The sequence below is a fragment of the Ascaphus truei genome, chromosome 8, assembly GCF_040206685.1.
Source record: "Ascaphus truei isolate aAscTru1 chromosome 8, aAscTru1.hap1, whole genome shotgun sequence".
In the NCBI taxonomy this organism is placed as follows: domain Eukaryota; kingdom Metazoa; phylum Chordata; class Amphibia; order Anura; family Ascaphidae; genus Ascaphus; species Ascaphus truei.
The window spans coordinates 42,339,661-42,362,267 of NC_134490.1; the positions used below are offsets into that span (position 1 = coordinate 42,339,661).

At 41.9% G+C, this 22,607-nt stretch overlaps 1 protein-coding gene across 3 annotated transcripts in view; it reads right to left on the minus strand.

Annotated features, from left to right (window-relative positions):
• Positions 1–18,733: 18,733 nt before the first annotated feature.
• The window catches only part of LOC142501599 (intelectin-1-like), a 45,388-nt gene continuing 41,514 nt past the window's right edge, over positions 18,734–22,607 (minus strand). For all 3 annotated transcript variants that reach the window (XM_075611667.1, XM_075611668.1, XM_075611670.1), the window contains 3 exons: positions 20,758–20,878; positions 19,528–19,631; positions 18,734–18,979 (listed from right to left, as the gene is read on the minus strand). In XM_075611667.1, the coding sequence (XP_075467782.1) occupies positions 18,827–18,979; positions 19,528–19,631; positions 20,758–20,878 (378 nt within the window). In that variant the 3' untranslated portion in view covers positions 18,734–18,826. The remainder of the gene's footprint in view (positions 18,980–19,527; positions 19,632–20,757; positions 20,879–22,607) is intronic.

Consider the following 22,607-nt stretch of genomic DNA (forward strand, 5'->3'; position numbering starts at 1 on the left):
TAGCTTGTAACAGCTGTAGTCCCTCCCCCAAGACGTGACACCACCCTCACCTTTTATTTGGTTCTACCACCTGTAAGCCATCCCACAAGACTTTATCCTACCATGACCCTGTGATCTGGCTCTGTGCCCGACCCCACCCCCTCTGTTCACCTCTATGCTGTGATTACATATTAATTGCAGCTGGTTTCACACACCGGTACATGAGCGAAATAAAAATATGAAGTGACCTACATATGAACACAATTAAATACCATATGGTACATGTTCCTGTTTATGCTCACATTATACTACATGAAGCGAAACAAGAGCTTTAATAAAACATAACGAAATGTGTTTGTGCAAATTACTTATGTTCGCCTTTGAATGCACAATATTCCATGCAAGACTTGATTAGGCAGTAATGGCCTGTTTATAGGTGTAACATAGATTATCACTATTATATACATATATATATTATATATATATATTATATGTATATATGTATCGACACATACATGAAATAGTGAATTATGCATTTGTGTGCACAGACACAGTATAACGAAGTTATACATTACTGTGACAAAGAATGAGTGCGGGTGTGCTTTGTTGTTATGCATGTTAACCCATTGTTTGTACATAGATTCACACATACATTCAGCTTTGAACTATAGGGCAAAGATGTTGAATGCTTTGTAAGGTAGAAGGTTGCAGTGTGTGTCATTTGGAAGATCATTACACATAATCCCTTCATGCTGGTCAAGTTGTGTATGTTTACTCATAATGATGTCATCCATGATAGCTGAGCCAATACATGTTTCCAAACACACAGATATATATATATATATATATATATATATATATATATATATATATATTTTTTTTTGGGGGGGGGATTTTTGCGGACAACTATATGTATATATATAAATAGATAGATAGATAGATATAGAGAGAAAGGCATATATACAGATATATATGTAGGTATGCTTATATTGGGAAAAACTATACGTTTCTGCGGAAATTAAGATAAGAACTGTAACATACGACACGCGTAATACAGTAACATTTGTCACCTGGTGGAAATTGAGCCGAATAAATTCCGATATCTCTGTCCCCTGCCAAACCCTCCACGACGACTGGAAGAAATTTTTCCCGCATCTGCTCCTCCAATGGAGTTAAGATTAGAGCTTGTGCTGGTGGCCCACCTCCAGTGGCAGAAGCATGCATCCGTTGTGCTTGGATTTTTTTCTTTAAGTTTGCCCTGATATCATCGAATCTCTTCCGACAATTCGCCCGGTCCCTGACATGATTCCCACACGCAGACACAGCCAATGTTATTTGCTCCCACATTTCATTTTTGGATGCTGAACTTGTCCGCCCTTGAAATACATACAAAATATATGACGTTAATTATTATTATAAAAACGAGCAGTTTCCTAAACTGCTACCTGTTCCAAGAGATACCAAACATGCTGGTTTAGGTTGAATATGTGTAGCACATGAGCATTTACGTGTAAACATACAAATCTAAGGAAGCTTGCATGAATATTGTATGAACTCTGGCAAACTTTTTAGACTGATTGTTATGGTCGTTATAAAGCATGAAGGAATATGTGTGTAACAATTAACTTTAATTGATAGATATTAGAGAATAATAGTTTGATATTAAGACATCTCACATGACCTAGGATAACATGTCTTTGAACAATCAATGCAAAGATAGACTTACCTAGTAAATGCCCATACAGAGAGTCATAGTGCTCCAAAATCCCTGTGACAAGAACTTTATTTTCCTCTTCATTTAATCGAGGATTACGTGGCCGCTCCAGACGTTTCCTCCGAACACGTGGAGCCACAGAGCTTGGCTGCTGCTGACTGGAGTCTCCTTCTTCCAAAGGAAGAGACTCCAAAAGCGGGCCACCACCAACCACCCCACCACCAGACACACCAGAAGCACCAGCAACAGACACCCCAGCAGCACCAGCAACAGACACCCCACCAGCACCAGCAACAGACACACCAGCAGCACCAGCAACAGAGCCACCAGCAGCACTCACACTCACAGCAACACCACTCGCACTCACAGCAACACCACTTGCACTCGCAGCAACAGCATTCCCTTGAATCCTATGTTCACTCAGACGCGTACTCACATGACTACCAGTACCACTCACACCAGCATCACTCTTCCCACGCCTTTCGGCCATACCTATAGCACTCACAAAGAACAGAAAAGAAATTTAAAGACAATCTCACTGAACACTTACAAAGTGAAAACAAGACAAAGATGTTAACAAAACAACACAGGACAACCTTCTCACAATACACAACAACTCTCTCAGTCAATATGAAATATGTAAATCGCCCAGCTCTGTGTGTGTCTCTCTCTCTCTCTCCCAACAACACAGAGAATGAATAAAAATACACGCTGCCTTTAAATGGGCCGCTCAATCCAAAACATGCTTGCTTCGGCAGATTCAGCAAGAAGTTTCATTGGCGAACCTAACACCATCCCGCCATGCACGCCGATACACCTGTTTGTGATCGGCAAATCATCGGCTGAGTGGGACCAAATGTTTTCGGCTTGATTCGGAAGGGATTCGGCACTTATTGCATACGGCGAGGGAAAATCGGCAGAATCATGCCGATAAGGAACACTTGGCGAGAGGACTTTTTCGGCTTACTGCATAGAGCCCTAAATTTTTAAAGCTTCCGGCGACTGAGCTTCAGATTAGAACCAACACTAACACCACGCTAACCCCTGTCACTAGTTTTAAATACCTGGGCATATGGTTTGACTCCCACTTAACATTCGGGATGCACATTGATACCCTGACATCCAAAACCTATGCCAAACTACGTGTACTTTACAGGAACAAATCCTCCCTAAGCCTGCTGGTCAGAAAGCGTATCGCACAGCAGATGCTAATGCCAATTATTGACTAAGGAGACATAATTCTTTATGGGCAAGCTACCCAGCTACCTGAACACTCTCCTCACCCCTACAACATGCAGCACCAATTATCTGAGATCAGACTCCAAAAGACTGTTCATGGTCCCAAGGCTGAAGAAAGTATCTGGACGTTCCTCCTTCTCTTACCGTGCACCCCAAAACTGGAACAACCTACCAGAGACTCTCACATCCACCACCAGTTTAAGTTCTTTCAAATCTAAGGCTGTCACACATTTTAATCTGGTATGTAACTGTTTCATACACCCATAATATATATTATCTTTAACTGTGCATGCAATGTCTTGTATATAATGTATACCCTGCACATTTATGTAACTGTATTTGTAACCATGTACTATTTGTTTTACTCTGTGCCCAGGACATACTTGAAAACGAGAGGTAACTCTCAATGTATTACTTCCTGGTAAAATATTTTATAAATAAATTAATAATCTCATAAACCGGGAAAGAGCTTTGTTTGTGTGCACACTCGCACACACCCACACACCCATGCTTCTCTAACCTATATCCCTGTGGTGGGTATTCACTGTACAATATTTTTTGTCATAGGAAGGCAAAAATCAGCCGAAAACCCTATATACCGCGTTATGAGCCATTTTCAATAAATGATTGTAGAAAATTCTCTCATTCTGCTGTAAAGAATAAATTCTCCCATGCGGGTGAGCTTTCCTCACAGAAGATATGATGTAATATAATGCACATAATGCGGTTTATAGTGTTTGGGGCTGATTATTGCCTTACTGTAAATGACAAATTGTACAGTAAAATCCAATCATACTGATATGATATATAGGAGCTTACATAAAAGACGGTGAATCATAATCTCCCTCAAATGTATATGTGTTTTTAAATTATTGTAAATGCAAGGGCGGGACAACAAGGAGAACAAATAAAGACAACAAATAAACACAAAGAAAAAAGATTCACCACTGATCTGCTTTCCAATAATAATAAAAAAAAACTTTACTTTTTAATTTGAGAAAATGTATAAAGGAAAAGTATTAAAAACTATATTAAAAATGGGGATTTTGTAACAGCCTCATCTGCTACGGTTTATCTGCCTCTTATCTTAATGATTTGTATGATCCCTATGAGATACCGGAACTGGACATTTGGTCGCGATCCTCTTGTAGCGACTAAGTTGCTGCTGGAGTTTGACCTCTGTGGGACCCTTCGCCGCAACAGCTTCGCCGCTGGACACTCAGTCGTCGGTCATTTCCGCAATAAGGCAAGTTAATTTTTCTACATCACTTTCTTGATACTCCATTGCACACCCCACCACCGAGTTTTAACATTTTATAACTAGGTCTGGCTACAGTGTATTAATGGAGACATTTTTCTACCTCCATCTTTGAACTCTCTAGTTGGTATTAGATGCAGGGAAGATATTAAGTATCACTTTCGCCCTTAAACCACTACTATTGAAAATTGAAACTTCTAACTGATACACAGTCTCTACGTTAAGGAGATATGAACATGTGAGTGCAGACGGTCCTCGGTTATTCCCCGGAATCCGCCCGCAAACCACTGTCGGATAGCAGATTCAATGTTAATCCATGACGGTGAGCAGCGGATAATCCGTTCTCACGTCGGATAATGCGTTCAGCGGAATGCATTATCTGGCGTCGGATAAGCCATTCAACGGATAGCGAGGACCACCTGTAGTCAGGTCTAGCATAAGTGTGACCTGCAGAGTATCCAGTGCTTCTTCCTGAGATGTTTCTCCTACTGGGTGCACGTAATCCCTTTGAGCTTCTCAGTGCTGGTTATACCTTATGCCTATCTGACCCTGATCCTATGATATTATTGGCTTGCTTAGCCTGTAGCAGTTTTGTTATAAACCCCTGTATTACTGTCTTATATAGCATTGTTGTTTGAGATTATCTCTGCTAATTAAAGAGTTATCCTTGAGATATACTCTACAAATGGTTGTTCTAATTGCCACTAAAGAAAATACAAAGAAAAAAAGGGCGCAAGACCCATAGTGCAGTATGTAACGTTTAATGCTAAAAGATAACGGTTAAAAACACAAACGTAAGTAGGTAAGAGGCACATCTGTAGTAGTTTATCCGTGGTGTAAGCATACACTGGAATAGCCAAAGTGTCCCCGTCTCCTGCCTGGATGAAGCTTCAGTCTCAGACACCCTCCTCTGTTGTTCGGCGTTGCACCGCTTCCGTGTCATGTGCGCGCGTGACGTCACCGCGTTCGCGTCCTCACGCTGTCACTCAGGGGGTTGGGCTTGGGCTGGTGCACCTTCTCTTGCAGTCTGACACGGACAGACTTAGGATCCTCCGGTGGAGCACAAATATCAGCAGCCTTGGTAGATACAGCCCTACGCGTTTCGAGAAACACTTTCTCTTCGTCAGGGGCTCTGTATCTACAAGGCTGCTAGACTATCTACAGTATTTAATATCAGTCATGAGAGTCCCCAGCCAATGGGGACATTTCTCCAATAAATCCATCATAGCTGTTGTATACAAGTAGAGCGTACTGTGCTAGTACAAACAGTAGATGGCACTATACTAATTTAGTATTATTGCTGCTTGCAGAAATAAAAGAGTTTATATAAACCCATAAGGTACAGGAGTGCTTTATAGTGATATGGGAAAAACCACATTCAAGTGATAACACTGTTAAATAATTGTTGCATTTACATTCATGGGATTAAAAACTATTAATGCTCTTATTGATTATTATTATCACCACCATACTCACTATTTTTAATATGTTCAATACCTATAATCCTTAGCCCCTTGGGGTGTTTATTGTGTCTAATATTGAAATGCGTAGAAACACCATGGGTCATCACTCCTTTCTGTATATTCCCATGGTGTTCCAAGAAACGTTGTTTTAGACTCCTTTTAGTCCTGCCTACATATTGAAGTCCACACTCGCATTCTAAAAGGTATACTACATAGGTAGTTTTACAGTTGATCAAACTTTTAATGTTATATGTAAACGTTGAATCCCTAGCTTTAAATGATGTAGCACCATTTGAAATATGACTACATGTGATACATCTACCTCCACACTGAAAATTCCCTATAGCCGGTCTGTTTGCCTGATTAGTATTGCCATCTTGACAATTTTTAGGAATTTTAGATGGTGCCAATTCATTTTTAAGTGTTTTGGCACGTCTATATATTACCTTCGGCCTATCAGTGAGTATGGGTGCTAATACGGGATCATATTGTAGGATATTCCAATGTTTCCCTATTATTTGACTGATTTTGTTAGATGCTACATTATATTTTGTAATGAATAGCACATTATCATTATCCTTGGTCTTCATATCCCTACTTTTATCCTTTTTATTTTCCAGTGTATGAGCTCTATTAGTAGCCAATGCTTTATCAAATGTCCTATCAATATGTCTCTCCTGATGGCCTTTTCTGAGTAGTTTAGCTTTAAGTGCTGCGGATTGACTAATAAAATCTTCTTCCCTGCTACAGTTGCTTCTGATTCTTTAAAACTGGCTATACGCTATATTTAAAATCCATCTCGGGTAATGATTACTAGCTGCGTCTAAATATTTGTTAGAATCTACTTCTTTATAATGAGTTTTGGTTGTTATTATATTTGTATCGCTGCTGGATATAGCTAAATCGAAAAATGTGATATTAGTAGGACTATATTTGTGGGTGAATGTTAGATTAAAAGTGTTAAAATTAATATAATCTATACATTTATTTAATTCTGTCTCACTATCCTTCCATAAAATTAAAATATCATCTATGAATCATTTAAAAAATATGAGATTAGCAATAAAGGGGTTATTGTTCCAAATGTAAAATGACTCCCAATACCCCATCATTAAATTTGTGAAGCTCGGGGCGAAGGTCGTTCCCATAGCCGTTCCCTTCTTTTGTAGGTAAAAGTCATCCTGAAATTTAAAGGATCAGACGCAACTGTAGCAGGGAAGAAGATTTTATTAGTCAATCCGCAGCACTTAAAACTAAACTACTCAGAAAAGGCCATCAGGAGAGACATATTGATAGGGCATTTGATAAAGCATTGGCTACTAATAGAGCTCATACACTGGAGAATAAAAAGGATAAAAGTAGGGACATGAAGATGAAGGATAATGATAATGTGCTATTCATTACAAAATATAATGTAGCATCTAACAAAATCAGTCAAATAATAGGGAAACATTGGAATATCCTACAATGTGATCCCGTATTAGCACCCATACTCACTGATAGGCCGAAGGTAATATATAGACGTGCCAAAACACTTAAAAATGAATTGGCACCATCTAAAATTGCTAAAAATTGTCAAGATGGCAATATTAATCAGGCAAACAGACCAGCTATAGGGAATTTTCAGTGTGGAGGTAGATGTATCAAATGTAGTCATATTTCAAGTGGTGCTACATCATTTAAAGCTAGGGATTCAACATTTACATATAACATTAAAAGTTTGATCAACTGTAAAACTACCTATGTAGTATACCTTTTAGAATGCGAGTGTGGCCTTCAATATGTAGGCAGGACTAAAAGGAGTCTAAAACAACGTTTCTTGGAACACCGTGGGAATATACTGAAAGGAGTGATGACCCATGGTGTTTCTAGGCATTTCAATATTAGACACAATAAACACCCCAAGGGGCTAAGAATTATAGGTATTGAACATATTAAAAATAGTGAGTATGGTGGTGATAGATTAATGACACTTAGACAAAGGGAAACCTACTGGATACACCAGCTGGGAACAATGTGACCCAATGGCCTTAATGAGGACATAGATCTAGCAGCTTTTTTATAAAGTTTTTTATAGGACTTTTAATAAGATTCTTAATGATGTCTATTCTGCCTAATGTGTGTTATGTTATTAGAGTGTAATCTATATAGCTGTTGGATCCAATGGTATCAGTAATTTTATTTTCTATTTTTAATGAATTCAAATTTATTTTCAATTTTAAAGAATGCATTAATCTTTATTAATTGTTATTAGGGATTGCCAAATTTATTTAGCAATAATCAATAAGAGCATTAATAGTTTTTAATCCCATGAATGTAAATGCAACAATTATTTAACAGTGTTATCACTTGAATGTGGTTTTCACATATCACTATAAAGCACTCCTGTACCTTATGGGTTTATATAAACTCTTTTATTTCTGCAAGCAGCAATAATACTAAATTAGTGTAGTGCCATCTACTGTTTGTACTAGCACAGTATGCTCTACTTGTATACAACAGCTATGATGGATTTATTGGAGAAATGTCCCCATTGGCTGGGGACTCTCATGACTGATATTAAATAGATAGTCCAGCAGCCTTGTAGATACAGAGCCCCTGACGAAGAGAAAGTGTTTCTCGAAACGCGTAGGGCTGTATCTACCAAGGCTGCGGAAATTTGTGCACCACCGGAGGATTCTAAGTCTGTCCGTGTCAGACTGCAAGAGAAGGCGCACCAGCCCAAGCCCAACCCCCTGCGTGCCGGCGTGAGGACGCGAACGTGGTGACGTCACACACGCACGTGACGCGGAAGCGGACCAACGCCGAACACCAGAGGAGGGTGTCTGAGACTGAAGCTTCATCCAGGCAGGAGATGGGGACACTTTGGCTATTCCAGTGTATGCTTACACCACAGATCAACTACTACAGATGTACCTCTTACCTACTTACGTTTGTGTTTTTAACCGTTATCTTTTAGCATTAAACGTTACATACTGCACTATGGGTCTTGCGCCCTTTTTTTCTTTGTATTTTCTGTAGTTTCCTTTGGACCCGAGGGTTGGATCCAACTTGAAAGAGCTGCACTACCCATATATGAATTGGACTGGACTTTGTATACATATACATGGTATTTCAATGTGTTTTTATTCTATGACAGTGTAAAAACTATTTCTGTATCATAAGGCAAGAGCGCTCGCTGATTTATCCATTCAAGAGCTATCAATTTATTCACAACTTATTTATAACTTGTTATATTAATTCATTTTATCAGCATTTATTACCCTTTTTTTTGTCTAATTGCCTCTAGCCTCGTTTGGGCATATATTTACTAGTGACCACTCTTGGATCACTACTTTATTGTATAGGTTGCCATATTGTGTATTTTGTTTTTAGTTGTTCAGTGTGTTGGGCGTTACCATCCATATAGGACTTAAGGGAGGTACCCTTAATCACTGTGATCTTGGGGAACGGGTCAGAAGAAGGGGCATTCTGCCCCCCTTATTTGTCTTGATCCCTCCCCCTTTTGAACAAATACTTGTAGAGAAAAGGAACCCCAACGGAGAGCACTCAACAGTGCACAAAAACAGTGAAGGAGGTAGTGTAGGATGCAATGTGTATATTGAGTAAATTAAAATATCATTTATTGGAGTCTTAACTCAATTAAAATAAAGCGGACACTAAGTACCAGGGTGATATGTGCTAGTAGGCCAAAAAAGCGCAGCGAAAATAAAAGGCACCAGACTCGTGTGTTAAGTGTTGGCTCTACCCTTGATCATATATGCAGGGTAAAGTCAGGTGTTATGAACAGCCACAGGTATCTGCGTAATAAGTGTATAGATAACAGATAGAACCCCTATCTACTTAGTTACATGAACCAAGTTAGTATATACCACAGTGGGTTAATGTAGGGATGAGCAGATCACTGCTTAAGTCCCTGAGTGGTGCTTCTTGTGTCAAGACGCCATAGTGGTATAATATCACACACACTCGCTATAGACTCCCCCCACGTCAGTCTCCTGGGGGGGGGGGATAGTATATAATAATGGCAGAAAAAGGATTGCTGCAGACCTGTGAATAGAAAAAATGTAGATCACAAGTAGTGTCTACTAACACTTGAAAAAATAAAAAACAACACGAGGTACTGGTAGCATAAAAATGGCAGTAACCGCGACCAAATTGTATCAAACATACACACTTCTGCTGATGCCTGGTGTGTCACAGGTCTCCGCGGTTTCTGCCTATTCAAGTCAATATCGAGCTAATGCTCACATGTAACTCTCTGTAAGAGAGTGTTACTCTGGGTCAGGACACGCTCCGATCACGAGCGTTGGTCCCGCCCCCTTGACGTAATGACGTCACTGCCGACGTACGTTTCGCTAGGCAAGAAGCTTTCTCAAGGCTGGGCGGGGCAAAGGTACTAGCCCTGCCCTTTATAGAGGAGCGTCAGCTCTGATAGGTTACTCGGTTCCCTATTCTTAGACTCGAGTTAGGTACTTAGCGTACGTTTCGTGAGGAGTAGAGTAGGAACAGACTACCTTCCCTTACGCCCGTATAGAGAATATGGTGAGACAAAGTGTCTCTGGACTGCGTAGAAAGTGCAAGAGTGCTGTGTGTAGCTAACATATAGTGCCCTTCTACAGTAAGTGCGTGGATAACGCTGGAGGGCTGTGTATGGCAGTGAATGCGTGGGTAGCGCAAGAGATCTATGTTTAGCTGGCACATGATGCACTTCTACAGTGATTACGTAGATAGCGCAAGAGAGCTATATTTAGCAGGCACATGTTGCACTTCTACAGTCATTGCGTAGATAGCGCAGGGAGGCTATGTATAACTAGCACAAGGTGCACTTATACAGTGAATAGGGAACCGAGTAACCTATCAGAGCTGACGCTCCTCTATAAAGGGCAGGGCTAGTACCTTTGCCCCGCCCAGCCTTGAGAAAGCTTCTTGCCTAGCGAAACGTACGTCGGCAGTGACGTCATTACGTCAAGGGGGCGGGACCAACGCTCGTGATCGGAGCGTGTCCTGACCCAGAGTAACACTCTCTTACAGAGAGTTACATGTGAGCATTAGCTCGATATTGACTTGAATAGGCAGAAACCGCGGAGACCTGTGACACACCAGGCATCAGCAGAAGTGTGTATGTTTGATACAATTTGGTCGCGGTTACTGCCATTTTTATGCTACCAGTACCTCGTGTTGTTTTTTATTTTTTCAAGTGTTAGTAGACACTACTTGTGATCTACATTTTTTCTATTCACAGGTCTGCAGCAATCCTTTTTCTGCCATTATTATATACTATCCCCCCCCCCAGGAGACTGACGTGGGGGGAGTCTATAGCGAGTGTGTGTGATATTATACCACTATGGCGTCTTGACACAAGAAGCACCACTCAGGGACTTAAGCAGTGATCTGCTCATCCCTACATTAACCCACTGTGGTATATACTAACTTGGTTCATGTAACTAAGTAGATAGGGGTTCTATCTGTTATCTATACACTTATTACGCAGATACCTGTGGCTGTTCATAACACCTGACTTTACCCTGCATATATGATCAAGGGTAGAGCCAACACTTAACACACGAGCCTGGTGCCTTTTATTTTCGCTGCGCTTTTTTGGCCTACTAGCACATATCACCCTGGTACTTAGTGTCCGCTTTATTTTAATTGAGTTAAGACTCCAATAAATGATATTTTAATTTACTCAATATACACATTGCATCCTACACTACCTCCTTCACTGTTTTTGTGCACTGTTGAGTGCTCTCCGTTGGGGTTCCTTTTCTCTACAAGTATTTGTTCATTATCCACCCCTGATTGTAGCACCACAGATTTATCTTCCAGCAGTTGCGAGGGTATATTCCTTCCCTTCCCCCTCCCCAGCCCTTCCCTGAGTTCGTGATCCCTCCCCCTTTTCCCTTGTCTTTTCCTTATTCCTTTCCCTTCCCACACCCTGTGCTCTCCCACTCCATTTGCTGTTACTCACAGTTGTATGTATATTGCTAACCTTTGCGATTATCTATACATATTGTGTGGTCATATCATTGCAATATCACACTAACATTTCTTTATAACTGTAGCCCTTTTTGCCCTCTAGCATGAAGGGACTACTGGTGCTGGCATTACCTGTAGGCTCACAGAGAGCTGAGCCTCCACCACTGGGAGCCTGGGTTAGCAGAAATTGGGCCGTATATATCCTGTTAGCCCTGTAGAAACGATGCCTTAGGTGAATGCAGCTGCAGTGTCCGGGCAATCAGCTGACCGGGATTTCAACTTCGGAGATTCAATGTTACTGACCGAATGGAGAGACCGGCTGACGGCTAAGTTAAATGAGCGATGGGCTGTGTTCTCTACGAGTGAGATGGATGTGGGGTGCAGCCACAGCGCCCAGCACACCATCCGGCTGAGTGACTCTATCCCCTTCCGAGAGCGCTCTCGCCGCATTGCACCTCGGGATGTGGATGATGTCAGGGATGTAATACACGAGATGGAAGAAGCAGGAATCGTGACTGAATCCCGGAGCCCATACGCCTCTCCCATTGTAGTAGTGAGGAAAAAGAATGGTTCGGTGAGACTGTGCGTTGATAATAGAACATTAAATAATCGTACAGTATCGGATCAGTGCACTCTTTCCCGCATAGAAAAGATTCTCAATGCCTTAAACGGGAGTCAGTGGTTCAGTGTTCTGGACTTAAGATCTGGTTACTACCAGGTACCAGTGAGTAAGGATGATCAAGAGAAGACTGCCTTCGTTTGTTCTCTAGGCTTCTATCAATTTACACGTTTGCCTCAAGGTATCTGTGGAGCGCCAGCCACCTTCCAACGCCTAATGGAAAAGACGATAGGAGACATGAACCCTCGAGAGTGTTTAGTTTACCTAGACGATATTATCGTCTTTGGAAAGACGTTGGAAGAGTATGAAGGTCGGCTACTGAATGCATTGGACCGCCTTGGAAAGAGGGACTGAAGTTGTCACATTGTGTCAGCCAAGGGAATTGCCACCGATCCGGCCAAAGTAGAAGCTGTTGTGAATTGGCTATATACTGTATAGCGATTTTAATAATATGTTTATGTTAATGTCTGAGTGCACCTTATATGGAAGTTATTCTTGTCTTTGAAAAGGTTTGTTCAATATACTATATTCCTACTCTAGATGGCACTGTGGCAAAAGATGCATGGTGATATTAAACCCGAAAATATATTTGTTTTTTGATATTGGATTTACAGAGTGCAAGATAAAGCCATTCATATTTAAATACTATTCTGTCTAAATTAATTTGATTTAAAATACAAACAAAAAAATTCACGTGTCTTTTAATCAATAGTGGTAAATTGGGCATTAAAGTTCACACGAGTTCTCGCATCTATAGGCAGAAATGTCAAATGCCAAAATCCCCTGAAATCTGTGAGACAATTATACTAAAAATAAGTAAGATTTAGAGGCGTATCCTAGTAGCGCCGCAGTTGTAATTTCCAATAATACAGCTCAACCCCGTTATAGCGCGATCCACTATAACGCGGATCCGCATATAACGGGGTTTAAGCGTGGACCCCGAATATTTAAAAAATATATATTATTTTTTTGCACACACGCTCACAGCACACTGAACACACTCACAGCACACTCTCACAGCACACTGACCACACTCACAGCACACTCTCACAGCACACTGCCCACACTCACAGCACACTGCACACACAGCACACTGCACACACTCAAAGCAAAACGTGATATATCAAAAGTGGCGCTCTATTATAAGCTTTAAACACGTGTTAATCCAATATTAACATATAAACCTTAAATTGAATAAATATAAGTGATACAAACAAATCCTTGAATGCTGCTGTGACCCAGTGCAGGACTGCTCTCTCAATCCCAGGTGAATATGGCGACGTGGTGATCAAAGGGAAGCGCAAACATGTGGAGATATAAAAAATAAAACTGATGGTGCAGTATTGTGACAAATAAATGCGTATTCTTCTTTAAGTCTGCTGTTATTTATACTCACAAGTGTGAGGATGATGCTGTATACATAAAGGTATCTTTGGGTATATGTCTGCAGTGATGATAAACTGGCTGGAACCTCGGTGTGGGAATGTATTCCTTAAATAGTTAAACACAGAAAAGCCAACATAGCGCGATCTGTTTAAAAACTGTATTCAAGTGGTTAAAAATATAACAATACACTCACATGATGTATGCTATTTAAAAGCATTTAGATACGCAATGCATCTCGCCTCCGGTGTCTTAGTGCAGTTTTTCCTTCCCTCTTCTCGGCGTGCGTCTCACTCCTGCGTTCCAGCAGGGCGGATTTCTTCAGAAGACCTAAGGGAAGAAACGCGTAGAGTGAAGGTGATTCACAGCCAGCCCGCCAAACCGGAACTCCCGAAGTCTCACTGACGTCACATCCGCCCTGCTGGAACGCAGGAGTGAGACGCACGCCGAGAAGAGGGAAGGAAAAACTGCACTAAGACACCGGAGGCGAGATGCATTGCGTATCTAAATGCTTTTAAATAGCATACATCATGTGAGTGTATTGTTATATTTTTAACCACTTGAATACAGTTTTTAAACAGATCGCGCTATGTTGGCTTTTCTGTGTTTAACTATTTAAGGAATACATTCCCACACCGAGGTTCCAGCCAGTTTATCATCACTGCAGACATATACCCAAAGATACAGACATATACCCAAAGATACCTTTATGTATACAGCATCATCCTCACACTTGTGAGTATAAATAACAGCAGACTTAAAGAAGAATACGCATTTATTTGTCACAATACTGCACCATCAGTTTATTTTTTATATCTCCACATGTTTGCGCTTCCCTTTGATCACCACGTCGACACACTCAAAGCACACTGCACACACTCAAAGCACACTGCACACACCCACAAATTTATCTTTCAACCCCTGACCTTACACCTGCTATACAGACCAAAGTTTATGAATGCCTCTCTGGAATATCATCCTGGATGGCCATCCGCCGACTGAAACTTAACATGGCAAAAACAGAGCTCCTTATACTTCCTCCCAAACCTGGCCCTACTACCTCCTTCCACATTGCGATTGGAAATACAATCATTCACCCAGTAGCCCAAGCACGCTGCCTAGGGGTTACACTTGATTCCTCTCTCTCATTCTCCTCTCATATTCAAAACATTTCTAAAACTTGTTGCTTTTTCCTCCGCAATATCACAAAGATACGCCCTTTCCTCTGTTACTCAACTGCTAAAACTCTGACTCAGGCCCTCATTCTCTCACGTCTCGATTACTGCAACCTCCTGCTGTCCGGCCTTCCTGCCTCTCACCTGTCTCCCCTACAATCTATCCTAAATGCTGCTGCCAGAATCACTCTACTCTTTCCTAAATCTGTCTCCGCATCTCCCCTCCTGAAATCCCTCTCCTGGCTTCCGATTAAATCCCGTATCTCACACTCAATTTTCCTGCTCACTTTTAAAGCTTTACATTCTTCTGCCCCTCCTTACATCTCAGCCCTAATTTCTCGCTATGCACCATCCCGACTCTTGCGTTCTTCTCAAGGATGTCTTCTTTCTACCCCCTTTGTATCTAAAGCTCTCTCCCGCCTTAAACCTTTCTCACTTTCTGCCCCACACCTCTGGAATGCCTTTCCCCTCAATACCCGACTAGCCCCCTCGCTATCCACCTTTAAGACTCACCTTAGGACACATCTGCTTAAAGAAGCATATGAATAGCACTGGATAATCATTGACACATGATACATAAAACTTGGCCCCCTGCAGACGCACTTACTAGAATTCCCTCCTACTGTCTCTGTACGTTCTCCCTACCTACCAATTAGATTGTAAGCTCCTCGGAGCAGGGACTCCTCTTCCTTAATGTTACTTTTACAGTATGTCTGAAGCACTTATTCCCATGATCTGTTATTTATATTATTTATTATTTATATGATATGTATTACTACTGTGAAGCGATATGTACATTTATGGCGCTATATAAATAAAGACATACAATACAATACACAGTACACTGCCCATACTCACAATACACTGCACACACTCACAATACACTGCACACTCACAGCACACTGCACACCCTCACAGCACACTGCACACCTTCATAGCACACTGCACACACTCACAACACACTGCACACACTCACAACAAACTGCACACACTCACAACACACTGCACACACTCACAATACACTTCACACACTCACAGCACACAGCACACACTGCGCACACTCACCGCACACTGCACACACTCACAGCACACTGCACACACTCACAGCAAACTGCACACACTCACAGCTCCCCCCCTACCTCCCTACCTTTGGTGTCAGCTGCTGGGGGATCAGAGCGGGGCTGGTGGGGGGGGATCGGAGCGGGGCTGGCAGGGGGGATCGGAACGGGCTGGTGGGGGGATCGGAGCGTGGCTGGCGGGGGGGGATCGGAGCATGGCTGGCGGGGGGGATCAGAGCATGGCTGGCGGGGGGGATCAGAGCGTGGCTGGCAGGGGGGATCGGAGGTGTCGGGGGGGATCGGTGTGGTACTACTGGGGGAAGTGCGAGGGCACGTGTAGGGCTGCTGGGGGACGTGTAGGGCTGCCGGACACTCTTCCCCACTCCTCTCCCCTCCTACTTCCCCCCCCCTCTCCTCCTCCCTCCTCCTCCCCCCAATCGGGCGCGCGGTGGCCAATTTTTTTTCAATTAGCGTGACCGCGGTTATAGCACGGTCGGATCGGGTGGCCCCCGAGCACCGTGCTATAATGGGGTTGAGCTGTATATATGTGTAGCCCTGTTTCCTTCTGAATACAGTACAACTACCAATGCTGTATAACCTGCTGGCTCACAGGGCCTAAGCCTCTGCCACGGAGAGCCAGGGGCAATATATTTATATAGAGTACCTCTTATCAGAGGCAGCACCTCCAGCTGCGATGGCTCCCAACAGAGCGGAAGATGTTCCTCGCAGGACAATAATACAATACTACACACACAGCATGTAAAATAAACAGTAGCTTTACTAGCGGTAACCATAACCATGCATTGTATATCCCTATCGGTGTTACTCTTCAATGAGACACTATACTACCGCGTCTCACAGGACGCGACCCTTCACCGTGTTCCCACACAGTGTCCAATACCCCAAAGTGAGTGTATGTGTGTGACTGCGTGTGTGACTGTGTGACTAGTATGAATGATATTATAGTTGGAGCACTTAATGGATGTTACAGCGCTCGGGCCCGCAAACAGACTTCACAAAGGACCGACGACGCGGAGCTGCCTGTGATACCTTTCGGGGCGATCCCACCCGGATGGCTGATGATATGCCTGAAGAGGTCTGGTCCCAAACCTCTGGGATGGTGCTGTGACAGTCTCTGTGTCGTTAGCAGCTTCACTCACTAATGTAACAGGTTCCTATTCTAGGGCCTGTCCCTACATTAACTCTGACTGACTGTGACTCAGGGCCTATCTGGGCCTGGGGGTATACGGGCCTAGTGTAGAGGCTACTTGCCTCTCTACACACTGAGCTCCTTCCTTGTCCCCTTCCCGATCTTCTCTGCCTGCGTGCTCCCCTGCACAACCTCCTACCTCTTCCTGCAGAGTCTCCTATCACCCTATTGGCTTCCTGGCGTCATCTGGTCTGGCTGAGGCTCATGGGGCTTGTAGTCTCCGGGCCTAGGCCCCTTCAGATTGGCCCGTGCTTCGCGCGCTACCGCAGCCACTCTCTGCTCATGCGCGACCTCTTATCTGATGCAGTCGCCTCCGAGACTCTCTGCGCATGCGCAAGTACAAATGGCGGCGCCCTGGACGCTCGGGCCGCCTCGAGCCTCTGGTGTACCGAAACGCTCCCTGCTCGCTCTGCAACCTTCCCTTATTCTCCCATTGCAGCGGAGATAAGGGTAAGCCTGGGAGACCTGGCTACATATGTTTATTATTATAGCAGCTTAGGTTGGAAAAAAACATATCATTGTTATATTGTTACTATTATTTATATAAAGCGCATGAAAAATGCCAAGTACCAGTCGGAATTGTATTATGAAACAAATTATGCAATCAATGTTCTAAAGCAGGGGTGCGTACATTTTTCTCCATGCAGGCCCCCACCTCCATGCAGGCCCCCACCTCCCCCCTGCTCGGTCCCAGCGTCAAATGACGCATGAGGTCATGTGACGTCATGTTTTCATGGTAACATGACATCACGTGACCCCACCGCGTCATTTTATGCTGGGTTACCATGACGACACATCGCTGGAAGGTTAGTGTGTTATAGAGGCCTTGTGCGGTCCCCCGGCATTTAATTTAAATGCCTGGGGGAGAGGGTGGGACCTCTCTCTATAACTGCTGTGCCCCCCCCAGAACATCTAGCGCCACCCCCCCTCCGCCCCCAGTAGGGCACGCACCCGAGTTTGCGCACCCCTGTTCTACATTATAAATAAAACATAAGAAAATAGAAATCCAGCCTTATTGTGGTTCGTGATTTTAGCGTAGCCACTATATTCTAGTACAGGGCTCTTCAACTGGTAGTCTGCAAAGGGTATTAATGTGACCGTTGGACTCTCAAGCTACCTGAGCAACAAATATGAAATTAGCTGGTGCAAAGTGCAATTATTTTCACTAAAACTCACTTGTGAGTACAGGTAATGTAAATATGTGTGGTACATATGTTATACATGCTTGCAAAATGTTGAAGCATTATCATTTTCAGTTAAATGCATCTACATTTATATTCTAATACGCTTGTGGCCCTTCTGTTTTCTAATCTTGCCCCTTTGAAGAGCCCTGTCCTACTGCATGGAGGAGCTACAAACTGTAGTCTGTATTCAACAGGAGATATAGTAGTTTAGCGGCATATAAATTAGAGATAATACGTTCTGCAGTTATGTCACGTGTGTCTAAAATCACAGGATAAGGTTACATGCCTGACCTACATCACATTACGGTATGTGGTGGCTGATCCTTAGTGACAAAACTATGGCAGTGACACATGGACACAACTTCCATGTGTCTGTCAAAAGAGGAGTAACAGCTTACTGCTACTGTTCAGAAATGGATCTGCAACAATATGTAGATAAATATTCCAACAAAACAGCTTCAGGAAACATTCACAGCTTTGCCCAATGCTTTATTTTGTATTGTTTTTATTACAAACGGCTCAGCCTCAGGTGTCAGATATGCTTTGTAACAAGGTGGCCGCATGATCAGCGGTAGAAGAGCAGCACGGCTGCCTCGGTAATCTCCTTGCTAGAGCTCCATCCTCTCTGTGTCCCATATCCATCCCAGTCAAGGGCTGAGAAGTCTCCGCACTGTCTGGGGTCTCCCTCAGGGATGTAGCCCCCTCCTCCAATGCAGTGCTGCAAAAATGATGGGGGAGTCAGACTGTGCAACTGGCTGTTTCATCATTAGGTGACTAATTCAGTCAGAAGCTTATTTTTTAGGCCAATCAATACAAGTCTTACAGTTACCTCACATTTACTTGTAACAGTTGTTATAGACCTTTTAGTGCAGTGTGTGGCTGGCTCTCCAGCACAGGGGAGGGGAGGGTTAAATCAGTGTATGCGTTTAATAATGAATGCATTATTCTCCACTGAGAAGTAATTATGATGCACTCTATAATATTTACCTTTTTACACTTTCAGATTGTAAAGCTCTAGGGGCACATACAGTAACATTTTATAGGTATTGTGTTAAAAGGATGTGTATTATTTTTGGTATTTTATCTTTCACCCTTTATACTACATTGCAGAATATTTGGGTGCCCTATAAATAAATCACGATGGCACAGTCCCCGAGATAACAAGGTGCAGAAACTCACACAATGCACAAGAATGTAGCAGGGACACGTGGGATATACATTTATTATACAGCAGTCCTTGGTCCCCCGTCCCAGTCCCATACTTACATGTTCCACATTACAGCCAGTCACCTTCACTCCAGCGCACAGAGCCAGTGCTGCTTTTTCCGTGTTAATCGCTCGAAACTGAACAAAGCCAGCAGTAAATTCATCTGCAGAGACGGGAGGAATTTGATGAACATGCAAGACACTGCCGCTTTATAGAACATACTGTACTGTATATGGGGAGACCATCACTTTGGTTCTACTTAGTCATTTGTTTTTGTTTGTCATAAATGCAGTTACATGATTTAATGCTGAAATAATGATAGTAATATGAGGGTGATGTGGTGTGACAGACCTCAAATATTGTAGGTGCTATGACAAATAAGACTATACTGAATATAATACACCAACATGTGTTACTATTGTGTTAGCTTTGTTTTTGCAATTATAATTGACCATATTTTTTATAGTAAACCTAAAATGTCTGTCTTTGTGTGTGTGTGTATATATATATATATATATATATATATATATATATAATATATATATATATATATATATTCAAAAATGAATAGACGATACCGTTCTGTGGCTAACAAAATGCTTTTATTTGTGCGAGCTTTCGAGATATACCGCCGGAAGAAGAGATCAGTGTATCTGGAAAGCTCGCACAAATAAAAGCATTTTGTTAGCCACAGAACGGTATCGTCTATTCATTTTTGATTATTAATGCTCAGCTAACACGATACATCTCTCTCTCTCTCTCTCTCTCTCTCTCTCTCTCTCTCTCTCTCTCTCTCTCTCTCTCTCTCTCTCTCTCTCTCTCTCTCTCTCTCTCTCTCTCTCTCTCTCTCTCTCTCTCTCTCTCTCTCTCTCTCTCTCTCTCTCTCTCTCTCTCTCTCTCTCTCTCTCTCTCTCTCTCTCTCTCTCTCTCTCTCTCTCTCTCTCTCTCTCTCTCTCTCTCTCTCTCTCTCTCTCTCTCTCTCTCTCTCTCTCTCTCTCTCTCTCTCTCTCTCTCTCTCTCTCTCTCTCTCTCTCAGAATTTCTTGCTGCAGTGGAAGCGCTGTGTGCTGGGTGATAATGGTGAAAGGCGGGTTTGCAGACCTGTCTAAGACATACAAATGAGCACACAGTATATATATATATATATATATATATATATATATATATATATATATATATATATATAGCAAGTGGAAATATTACTGTGTGCTTATTTGTATGTCTTAGACAGGTCTGCAAACCCGCCTTTCACCATTATCACAACCCGATATACAGTATATATAGTCTTACTTTTCCCAAATGGCGAATAGTAATTGGTTGTCTTCTCAGCACTTCCCAAGTCATACACAACTGGTACAGCAGGTCCATTGTGTGCCAGGCAGTTTCCAGCATTATACTTCACTGGGTATTTCTAATGGGAGATAATAAATGCTGAGTTGGTGAGGGATATAGTAATTTGCAGTTATGAGTCAGTAAGAAACAGGACAAGGCACACCAGGAGTAATATACAAAATCATATATTCACATAACATTTATAACTTACAATTTAGTAAGTAAAGGTGAACATCAAAGGCAATTATAAAGGAGTTTGAGTGTCTATGGTTGAAATAATGAAAGGACCGTGCATACTGGGTCACCGGACGGGATGATGGAACTCTGGTAACCAATGGTGTCCCCATGTGGTACCGTAATGACGTACTGATCTTGTGACCTTGACGCATTTGGCATGCTGTACATGCTTTATTAGGGGTTCACGTTAGCAGAGGTTAATGCTCTTTAAATACCCATACATCATCTATAAATTAATCAACTAATTTAAATTGAGGTGTGCAAATCTCTATAATAGAAATGATACCTAATGTAAGATTTTACTTTACAAAAAAATTACGTTTCAGTCAGATGCTTGGTTATATCATAAAAATATATCTTTATGTATCCGATGTTAAAGTGACAATGTGTTAATTAAATACTACAAAAATTTGAGCAATAACAAATGTAAACAACAGGATATCCTCACGGAAGAAAACGGAGCACAGCAATGCAGCAATGAGGGGGCTAGATACCGGTATAAAAGTCCTTTATTCCATGGTAGACATCATGGCATGGGATAGGTTAAAAATCTCGAACGCGTTTCGGGCCGTCGCCCTTTGTCAACGTTGACAAAAGGCGACGGCCCGAAACGCGTTCGAGATTTTTAACCTATCCCATGCCATGATGTCTACCATGGAATAAAGGACTTTTATACCGGTATCTAGCCCCCTCATTGCTGCATTGCTGTGCTCCGTTTTCTTCCGTGAGGATATCCTGTTGTTTGCCTGTCTCAACGTGATGCACGCCGTGGGATTCACCGCACAAGATAACTCTCCACTGTGAGTACCCCCATTCGCTCATTACGCTTTGGGAGTCATATACTTTGTGTCTTCTCTCCAGGGGAAAGTTATATACTGTATACTGGGAGGTCAGAGATTTGTTACTGACTCTCACCAACTAAGCACAGTTTCCCCACATCTTAGGAGATATGAATAGAGACACTGTTCACATATACATTTGCAGAGAGTGGTGTTTACCTGCCTTCCTCATTTAGAGGGTCTATATCAATTGGACGCCTAGAGATTCCCTACAGCTGAGCACGGTGCACTAGGAACGCTGTTTCCTAGTATCCACAATAACAAATGTAGTTTACATATGATATGCCATCACATATAATATATCACATATCATATATTATAACATAATATTGTATGTAATGTAAATGTAATGTAAAAAGTGCATATAAATATATTTGCGGTGTGTGAAATAATTTTGATATATTGTGATTGCAAAGTATAATTCATCCTAAATGATGAAAGATTATAAAGTTTCTAAATAAAGAATAAATCTATATATAAATGGGAATAATTATATTAATAAGTGTATATGAAAATATATATTTATTAATACATGTATAATATATATGGTATCTATTGACTAAGAAATTGGCTTCACTTTACAAGCATAATTAACAATATATCGCACTTTAATACTGATTTATATGTAATGTTTATGTCATAACAGGACAGCAAAATATAGATATATAAAATTATATGAAGAAAAAATACTATCATTTAAAAAAAAAAAAGGTCTATAGAATAATTAAACCC